This window comes from Gastrolobium bilobum, unplaced genomic scaffold (assembly GCF_033153095.1).
Source record: "Gastrolobium bilobum isolate Gb01-03AN ecotype WA unplaced genomic scaffold, APGP_CSIRO_Gbil_v1 utg61084, whole genome shotgun sequence".
In the NCBI taxonomy this organism is placed as follows: domain Eukaryota; kingdom Viridiplantae; phylum Streptophyta; class Magnoliopsida; order Fabales; family Fabaceae; genus Gastrolobium; species Gastrolobium bilobum.
Window position 1 is genome coordinate 9,720 of NW_026898766.1, and position 10,682 is coordinate 20,401.

The 10,682-nt window shown below is 36.3% G+C and overlaps 1 protein-coding gene across 1 annotated transcript; it reads left to right on the forward strand.

Moving 5' to 3' along the window:
* The first annotated feature begins 306 nt into the window (after nt 1-306).
* Nucleotides 307-1,431, forward strand: LOC133283926 (kunitz type trypsin inhibitor 104-like). Its single transcript, XM_061480855.1, has one exon. It carries the CDS (start codon nt 483-485, stop codon nt 1,107-1,109), a length of 627 nt encoding a protein of 208 aa, XP_061336839.1. The 5' UTR covers nt 307-482; the 3' UTR covers nt 1,110-1,431.
* The last annotated feature ends 9,251 nt before the right edge of the window (nt 1,432-10,682 follow it).

Below are 10,682 nucleotides of genomic sequence, written 5' to 3' on the forward strand. Positions count from 1 at the left end.
TTACAACCTTAAGGTACAAGCAATGGTTAATTTGGATAAGTCATGTTGGACTTTTTTCAACCACTTTTTTTTTTATATTGTTTTTGGTCATATACCCTTAATCTTGAAGTTCATACAAATATTTGTTTTTAAGCACTATTTATTTTTTGTTTATATATATAATTATAAATTACAAAAAAGACTACACTTGCATTTGGCATCCTCTTATAATTTTTTTTATACCAATCCTAATTATTTTTTTGAGACAAGTTGTTAATTTCAAATTGGAGCTTACTCACAATTAAAAGCTCATCACCTCTTCCAAAATATATTTAATCAAAATCACCTACTCATCCTTTTTATTAATTTTGTGACTCCTCTGTTCCTCATCACCACGGGTTGCCAGGCAGTCTATATATCATATCCTATAAATACCTATCACTTGAAACAGAAAAAACACAAATCCAAAAATTGTGACAAAACCCAGAAATTACATAACCATCATGTCTATGAGACTGCTCGGATCCCTAAGCCTTGTTGTGTGGCTCTTCATGGTCACAGCATCATTAGCCCAGTCTGATAATACCTATGTCCTAGACACAAATGGTGATCCCATTGAGCGTGATGAGGAATATTACATCAAGCCAGCCATAACAGACAACGGAGGACGTTTCACTTTGATCAACAGAAACGGGTCATGCCCTTTGAACGTTGGTCTAGAAAACACTGACTTGCCAAAGGGGTTGCGTGTGATCTTCACTCCATTTGCCAAAGAAGATAAAGATGTGAAGGTTAATAGGGACTTCAAAGTGGCATTCTCTGCTTCCACAACGTGCGTGCAATCTACAGAATGGAGGGTGGGTCAGAATGACACAAGGAGTGGAAGGAGGCTCATTATCACAGGGAAAGATGATGGTAGAGGATGGGGTAATTACTTTAGGATCGTGGAAACCCAATTTTCAGGTATTTATAATATTCAGTGGTGTCCTACAGATGTGTGCCCCACTTGTAGATTCCGATGTGGTACTGCTGGTATTCTTCGTGAGAATGGGAAGATTTTGTTGGCCTTGGATGGGGGTGTGCTCCCAGTTGTGTTTCAGAAAGAAAAATCTATAGCTTTCTCCTTTTGATCCATTTTTTGTGGTGTTTATGCTTGTCGCTGAGGTCTTATATTGGTTAACAAATATATGGAGCTATATATCGTTCACTTTAACAGGATGAAAGAATGATAGATTTTTAAGTCTTTTCTTGATTTATTCAATAAAGCTCCAAAATGTTTTGTGTAATTAACTTTGAAGTTGTTGTCATAGTAGTAATAAATTCGCTGTATTAATTTGTCGTCTTGTGGAGGTTTCATACTTATATATGAAAAAACTCTGCTTTTACGATATTTTTTATATGTACTCTGAAAGCACTATATATAATTAATTAACAAAAAATATAAGATATGGATCACGTATTCCTACGTGTTGTTGGATAAAAATATAAGGTATTTAATAAATTTTAGATAAAATCTTAAAAATTGAGCATAACAATTAAAATTGAAATTCATAAAAGTTTCTACCTTAGGTGACATGACATTTCAAGTTTTTTGAATTGTACCTCTTGAATAGCTTCTTATTCTTTTTTGAGAGAAAAAATATATTATAAGCCCCCCCCTTTTCTTTACTTTTAAGCCTTTGACTTGAGAGATCCAATATGTAATTTCAGAAATTATCAACTGAGTATATACCTTAGCTATTGCAGTATATTCTATTTTCCAATATGAGGTAGTATAAGGTCTAAATGTCGATTAGTTGTTTAACATGCCAAAATCAAGAATCAAATGATCTAAGGCACGTTTGCTATAAGTGAAATTTTTTTTTACCAGATAAATAGAGATCTGCAGGAAAAGTGAGTTACGTAAGGAAAGTTAAAAAAAAATTATTTGGTTGGACAAAATATTATTGGAAAAATTGGATGAAATATCATGAATCTATGTTTGGTTGAAGGTAAAATATTGATGGAAAATTAGGTTGAAATTACAAAATAACCCTTTACAATATATATGTACCTCCCATCAGTTGCCACACCTAAATGTGAATGCGCCATTTCTTTTGGCATATCAATCCTCTCTACCCATTTGTTACTGCTGAAATTGTAGATATCAACATGAGAGTGCACCTGGAAGAAACAAATAGGTGCCAAAAGGTTCATCAAGGTCATAATCCTCAAATAATCTGAATTAACAGACAATTACAAAAAAATATTTTTACACATAAAGAGACTCTATATATTGATAACACAGCCATCAGAGGGATGAATGGTATTCCCCATATCCCCACTTGCAAAAATTGAGCGAAAGAAACAATGCTGAATTGAATGTACCTTTTGTGGGAGCTGAGATAAAAATAACAATATGCAAGAAGAACAATAGTTGAAGATTCATGAATACTCTGTTCTAATTGAAAGCGTTTAGTGACCTGCATACAGATGCAGATAGATCAAGCCATGAGCAACATCAATTGCAATTTCAAGGTGCTGATTGAAGTCCAGGATTTTTCCATGTAGACTTGGAAGTAATATTAACATGATATTCCATGTTAGTTTCAGTATTTTGAAAACACACACAACCAAAATATCACACTTAAGAGCAGAGTATTCGGTATTCAAATATTCATCAGAAATCAAACAACTCTGCTGTTCAAGCTTTCAAATACCCACTAGTAAAGTATGATAAGCAACTGAATTGTAGATGACAACCTAAGAGTGTGAGTTTACATAAAATCCATGACAATTGCTATGTACTAAGTAACATGAAAAATTTATAATAAAGTCAGCATATAATGTATCCCAACCACACAACATCTAACGAAAGAAAACACTTAGCACTACATACTTCATCAGCCACATCTTTGGCTGCCCTAAACCGCCTAGACCGTTGTTGATTCATCTTAGTGCAACACCATCTACAAAGTTGAACCCAAAACATAAACAAGCTTCACCGATTAACACACAGCACATGTCACACAATTACAAATTAACATAACGAAGAAACACACACCAATAGCCATATAGAGCAGCTTCCGAGGGCGGACCATGACAAATAGCATATCAATGTAGTCAAACATGCACCCAAACACCTCATCAAAACAGGTCGGAGATGGCTGCAACAAAACCAACTCGAGAAAAGGAATTTCAATTTCAATTTGTCGTGAGATGGAAGAATGAGAAAAGGTTACCCTATCCTCGGGATGGAAGCAAGGGTGAATAATACCGTTCATGTCGAGGTAGAGGTTATCGTATTCGATGTTGTTAGAATCGAACGCCGTCGATAACCACCGGTTCCTCCTCGATCGCATCCACAACCACCATCGAATATTTCACCGCCAACCATCCATAAAACGCTGGAACTCACATCTTCAAGCAATCGACATAGTGATACTGTCTCTCCATGGATTCGAACGGAGAGATCAAGATCCAGAGGAAAGGGAATTGAAAATAATAGGGTTAATTAATTGAATAGGGAAAGAGAAAAAAATAAGAATAGGAATTCACCCTAAGATATATGATCGAAGATAAAAAGTGAGGGATTCTGTGATTAGGGAAAGGGAAAATATAGAAAGGAAGTTTGACAAATTCAATTAACCGCGCAACAGATTTGGGAATATTTCAAAATTTTGTGATGATATTTTTGAGTGAGGATCAACGAATGTGACTAAACCTGGTAGTGAATATTGAGATTCAAATTACAAAATAATTACAGTTGAAATATTTGATTAGATATAAAAGATACGATATATGAAAAAGATTGTATATCAAAATATTTGGGAAAAAAATTAAAATATTATTATTTTAATAAATAATTACGAATACATAGTTGTTTCGAAATTATCTACGAATTTCTTGCACTCATTCACGTCCAAATTAGGCGTGACTATTCACGCTTAAATTAGGCGTGACTCATCTGTTGTTGACACGTGGCACAAAAAAATTAATAGTTTAACCGTAAAACTTTATAAAGCCATAACTTTTTTTAATAGCTCCAACTCAGCCCAATGAAGACTTCAAATTTAATAGCTCGGTCTCGGCCTTGAGCTCCAACTCAGCCCAATGAAGGCTTCAAATTTAATAGCTCGGCATCGGCCTTGAGCTCAGCCCAACAAAGGGCTTCAAGTTTAAAAGCTCGACATCAGCCTCGAGCTCAGCCCAGTGAAGGGCTTCAAGTTTAATAGCTCGGCCTCGGCCTTGAGCTCCAACTCAGCCCAATGAAGGGCTTCAAATTTATTAGCTCGGCCTCAGCCTCGAGCTCCAACTCAGCCCAATGAAGGCTTCAAATTTAATAGCTCGGCCTCAGCCTCGAGCTCCAACTCAGCCCAATGAAGCCTTCAAATTTAATAGCTCGGCCTCAGCCTTGAGCTCCAACTCAGCCCAATGAAGGCTTCAAATGAGCTCAGCCCAAAAAAAGGCTTCAAGATTAAAGCTCAGCTTCAGCCTTGAGTTCCAACTCAGCCCAGTGAAGGGCTTCATGTTTATAAGCTCTGCTAGGGGTGTAAATAGGCCAGGGCAGGGCAGGCTTTGGCCTTCCTGGCCTAGGCCTACACACAAAAATGTTGAGCCTATCTGGCCTATGAGCCTATCAAAGGCTTAGTTTAAAGGCCAAGTCTGCCCTGTTATTAAAAAATAAAAAGCCTACATGGCCTGTGAGGCCTTTTAGGCCTACCATAATGCATATTAAATTTTTTAAAAAAAATGAAATATCTTATTCATTAAACAATATTTCTAGCATGTGTCCAAATTATTAAAATTCTACAACAGATTTTTTAACAAGAACACATATTATAAAAATTCATGACAACAAAGATTGAATTTTTCTTGGCATACTAAAACAAAAGCAATTAGGTTATCTAACTTTTAGAATAAATAAATAAATATATAAAATATTTTTTTTATTTAAATATTAAGCAGGCCGGCCTACAGGCTAAAATGCCAGGCATTTTATGTTTAGCCTACGGCCTTGTTTCTAAACAGGCTCATCTACAAGCCTTAACCTACTCTTCTTACCTCGTAGGCCAGGACAGGCCAGGCTTTTCGTAGGCCAGGCCATAGGCCCCTGTAGGCTGGCTTGGCCCATTTACACCCCTAAGCTCTGCCTCAGTCTTGAGCTCCAACTCAGCCCAGTAAAGGGCTTCAAGATTAAAGCTTGACCTCGGCCTTGAGCTTCAACTCAGCCCTAGCCTTATCTTCAGGATCCGAGATCAAAATGGAGACAGAAAATGAGAGATGTGATCCTAATAAAAGGATCACACCCCAATCTGAGATAAAAATGAAGACAGAATCGGAGAGATGTGATTCTAGTAAAAAGATCACACCCCAATCCGAGAAGACGAATTTGGAGAGATCGTGATCCTGGAAAAAGATCACATCCTAATTTGAGATAAAAGAAAAATCGAGGCGGCGGCCCAACAAGCCAGCCTCAAATTAAAGATCCACCGTAAATGAAGCGGGGTTCAAAATTTGAAAACCACGGCGTAAGAAGCCGGGTTCAGATAAAAAGTCCACCGCTAATGAAGCGTGGCTCAAAGTAGAAAGCCACGGTATGCGAAGCCGGGCTCAAAGTCAACAAAACTGGCAAAAAGTCTAGTCCAACAGTAAAGTCACGGTACTTTAAGCCGGGCTAAAATCAGAAAGGCAACGATACTGCCATCAAAAGTGTAGACAAGGCAAAAGCCGAGTCAATTTAAAGAAAGCCATTGCAAATGAAGCGGGGCTCAAAATAAAAGCCTCGGTATACGTATTCGGGCTTAAAATGGAGGAGGCGAACTCCTCCTTCAAGAATCCAAGACTATGGCAAAAGAAGCCAAGTCCATCAAAAACAAGAGAAGTCATGATATTCGAAGCCGAATTAATGGTTCAAGAAGGCACGAAAGACCTTCCCAAAATTAACATTGGCAGCAAGTCAAATCCAAAAGGGGGAAGTCGTAGTAAGAAAATTCTTGCTCCCTAAAGTACAATACACCTTTGCAAAAGATGAAGTCCATGCTAATAGAGACCTCGGTATGCGAAACCGAGCCAAATATGGAACCACGACACTTAACGCCAGGAAGTGCAAAGTCGGGTTAATTATTAAGGAGGCATGAAAAGCCATCCTAAACTTAGGCGAACGCCTATATAAAAGACTGACTATAAGCCTAGTCAAAACTAAAAAACTTCGGCAAGAGAAGCCGAGCTCAAAGTCAACAAACTCACAACTCAGAGACTTCAAGAGAAAAGAAGCCAATATAAAAAGCTAAAACCAGAAGAGATAGTCACACCAGACCCAAGGCAGGATCATAGTACCTCGGTAGGGTCGACTTATCAATCAAACTTAGGCACCCCAGCAGTCCGAGCTTCCGAACTGCCGGGTTGGGGGAAAACTGTTATGGAATATTTCCATATCCTAACCACCTACCCAAGGATCCCTTAAAGGATAATTCTCCAATTATCCTAACAATATAAAACAGTAAGGCCGCTAAGGATAGAGTCCATATCCCAACAGAAAGGAAGTTAAATCATACTACAACTGGGAGATCTACACAAGCCCAAGAGGTAACCCTTATAAATAACAGGTTAAAGACCCCAGGTATACACTTTTAACCTATTTACTAATATTGCCAACACTGTGCACACACCCACGTCTTGGCTATAAGCCTGTTGCTTGTGCGCAGTGATTGGGACATCGGCTATAAGCCAAGTATACATCAGTTTATACAGTATCTCTGAGCACATACCATACGGTATAGCAATACGGTCTTTCTAGGACCGAACAAACACGAACTTAAAAATAGATCAAAATATTTGACACAAGCATGACCCACTTATTTTGTGGGTTAACACGATGAAATAAGGTACAAATAACTTGTATATTTTGTGGGTTCAATTTGAATTTGGAGTATGTCTAATTCCATAGATCTTCCTCCTAAAAATTGAATACTTTGAAAATTTAAATATGATAAAATTGATTTTATTTTTTATTAAATCTCAAATAGATTTGGTATTTATCTAAATATCAATATATAATAAATAAATAAATAAGATATGATGAATAAATTAGGATTTGAAAAATTGATAAAAATATATATTTAAATATGGAAAAAGTATATCTGTGAATACCCCAACTTGTTTGGAATATGGGGATGCCACTTGATTCTTGAATGTAAAGGGTGTTCCACCCCATTTGGAATAATCTTCGGCCGACACCTCCATTACATGCAGATCTAAACCTATGTCGGAACTATAGTTAGTCGCCGGCAAAAAATTTAAATATTGCTTTTTTAATAACAAATTACGCAAACGTAGTTGTTTTGAAACTACTTACGTAGATATAGCTCTCAAACACGTCCACGTGGGGCGTAAGCTGGAGGAGAGACACGCCCATGTGAGGCATGATCCAGGAGAGAGACATGCCCACATGGGGCGTGTTCCACCTGGCAATCTTGCCCAATCAGGGCGTGAGTGGCCCAATTATACCCTGTTTATACCCCTCTCTTCTCTACACTCTTCACAACTCTTCTCACTCATTATACTTAAACTCCTACACTCATTTGCACGTGTTTCACATTCAATATGGGGAATCATAATCATACAAAGATGGAAATAAATATAACTGTTGGATCAACATAATCGATCTAACGGTGAAATTGATTGGTAGTAACATTGGTAGTAACACTAATTAGTTGTTACAATATACTTCCCCATATATCAATATGGGGAATCATAATCAATATGGGGAATCATAATCATACAAAGATAGAAATAAATATAACTGTTGGATCAAAATAATTGATCTAACGATGAAATTAATTGGTAGTAACATTGGTAGTAACACTAATCGGTTGTTATAATATCTTATATATATATATATATATATATATATATATATATATATATATATATATATATATATACGGAAGGATCCGTTTACAAATTTTTTTAAAATTACACTAAGTATGACAGTCATACACTCTTGACTAAACTATGACCGGTCAGACATAGTGTAGTTTGTAAACAAAATTTTTATAAATATAACATTTCCCTATATGAGGAAGGATCCGTTTACAAACTTTTTTTACAAATTACACTAAATATGACCGGTCATACATTCTTGATTGAAGTATGACCGATCATACTTAGTGTAGTTTGTAAACAAAATTTTTGAAAATATAACATTCTCTTATTTATATACATATATATATACAGATATATATATATATATATCTGTATATATATATATATATTAACTTGTCTGCTATATAATTAAGCATGGGGCATAAATATGATTTTTGTTTTAAAAAACACTTAAGGATTCTTTATTTTTAGGGAAAAAACGTGTGTCATTTTAAAGGATGTAAAGTTATGTCATTTTAAGTGAGAGAAAGAGATAGATAAAAGGGGAGAGAGAATGGGTAAAAATAAATAAATGTGTGCAGCTGATTTTTTAACCGTTATATATTCAAAAGGACAAACACTTTTTCCTTATTTTTAACCGTTATATATTCAATATTTCCCCCTTTTCTGCCACCGCATGTCCCAATTTTCAATCTTTTTCATCGTACTATATCCAATTCCCGAATTGGAGAAAGAAAACAACCTTATGGAGCTGATTTTTCTGTATCATTGTTCTATATCTCTTTTGTTTTTCGATTATCCACTTTCGTTCTTTTCATTGTTTCTTGGAAATAGATCAAACAACAGAGAAAGCTTTTCTCACGAAAGCCCTTTCAGATCGAATATCAAACAGGGAACTTTAAATTGGCAATGATATTTATTCGAAACTTCGAATTGACAAATAGAGGAACGAATTCGAAGCCCCGAAATTGATCCTCCATTGGAGATGATGAAAACCCTAGAGATTGCAGTACAAACCCCCTTCCACTTCAGAGGATCTGAGCGCAGCAGATAGAGAACCAAAAGAAAGACAAGAGAGAGAGAGATGAATGAGAATTGCGAAGAAGGGGAACAGTGACCAATGTACCACACATTGGTCACTTTTTTACCAGTATGCCACGCGAACAATAATATTTTCCAAAATGCCACGTGTTCGAGTTCGCTACAACAGGAAACAAACTCGATTTGCTGATATGGCGTGTTTCTGGTGGCCATCTAGTTCGCTACTGGGTGTAGCGAACTAGATGACAATTAATACCCATCTACTCTGACAAAAACAGAACACGCGGCAGTATCATAGAAGTTCGCTAGGGGTAATAGCGAACTAAGTAAAAATAACTGTTGAAATATATGTCAGATACACATAAGTTCGCTACACTAAGTAGCGAACTATATGCCTATCACAAGTACCTATGGACCTATTATTGCTTTATCTAGTGCCAGTAGCGAACTTGAATAGTAATATGGCTATCAAAAGTACCTATGGACCTATTATTGCTTTATCTTGTGCCAGTAGCGAACTTAAATAGTAATATGATATTTTGACCTATAAAGGACCTATTATTATTAGAACGCACATAGTTCGCTACTTAGTGTAGCGAACTTATGTGTGTCAGACTATTTTTACTTAGTTCGCTATTACGTCTAGCGAACTTCGATGACACTGCCACGTGTTTTGCTTTTGTCAGAGAAGATTCGTATTAATTGTCACCTAGTTCGCTGGGCACTGTAGCGAACTTGCCCGCGTGGCATATTGGAAAATAATATTGTTCGCGTGGCATTTGAGTAAAAAAATTGGTGAACAGTGGCATTTTGGTCACTGCTCCCGATGAAGGTGGAAGACAATTTTCTAATTATTTATTTATTTCTTAAAATAATATTCCTATAGTTATTTATTTTTGTGGCATTGTCTTTTTCATTGTTCAAAAAAACATTAAAGTTTGAATAAGGGAAATTGAAATAAAATAAAAAATTTAAGAAAAGTAATTAAATTATTAAAAAATATGTATAATTAGTTTGAATAAAATTTAATAAATAAATTAAAATAAAACTAAATAAAATTATAAAGAATATATGAATAATTTAAAAGAATTTGAATTTAAAATGGGCCATGTTCAATTTCTGGCCTTGCTCGCTGGAGCGAGAAAGCCAGCGAACTTAATTAAAATGAAAAGTGGCAAAACCCAAAGCAGGGGAGCCTTCGCTGGAGCGAGCTGGTGAGCGATTGCCTTGAGGGAGGCAGGGCATTGCTCGCTCTTGACCTTGCTTGAGTGAGTGAGGTGAGCAAGAGGCAGGGGAGTTGATGTTAGTTATTGCCTCAAAATGCCCAAATTGCCGATACACTGCTCGTTGGAGCGAGCAGGGTAGCGAGGTAAAGAGTAAAAGCTCGTTGAACCCATCGCTCGAGCGAAAGGTCCAGCGAACACTTGCGAAACGCTCGCTGATTTTCTCGCTAAAGTGAGTAGATCAGCCAGCCGTCCAATTTCTAGAAAAAATAAAGATAACAGTGTGAGACCCTTGGGAACTTCATAGTGGTATCCCTTAGGACTAGTATGATATGTTTAAGCATATTTTAGTTATTCCACAATATTACTTGGTTACCATAACAATGTTGGTTATTTTAAATACGATTTTGTTTAAATGGGAATGAATAGTGTTTAAAGGAAAAGTTATCCGTGTTTTTAATTGAACCAATACGATTGTAACTGTGCTTAACATTATACGCAATGTTAATGAACTAGATGTACAACATGGTGTTACATTTTATGGTATTAGAGCAATTTCTAAGGGAAACTTGT

Excerpts from the sequence above, each read along its gene's own strand:
- LOC133283926 (XM_061480855.1), top strand. The coding sequence starts at position 483 with ATGTCTATGAGACTGCTCGGATCCCTAAGCCTTGTTGTGTGGCTCTTC.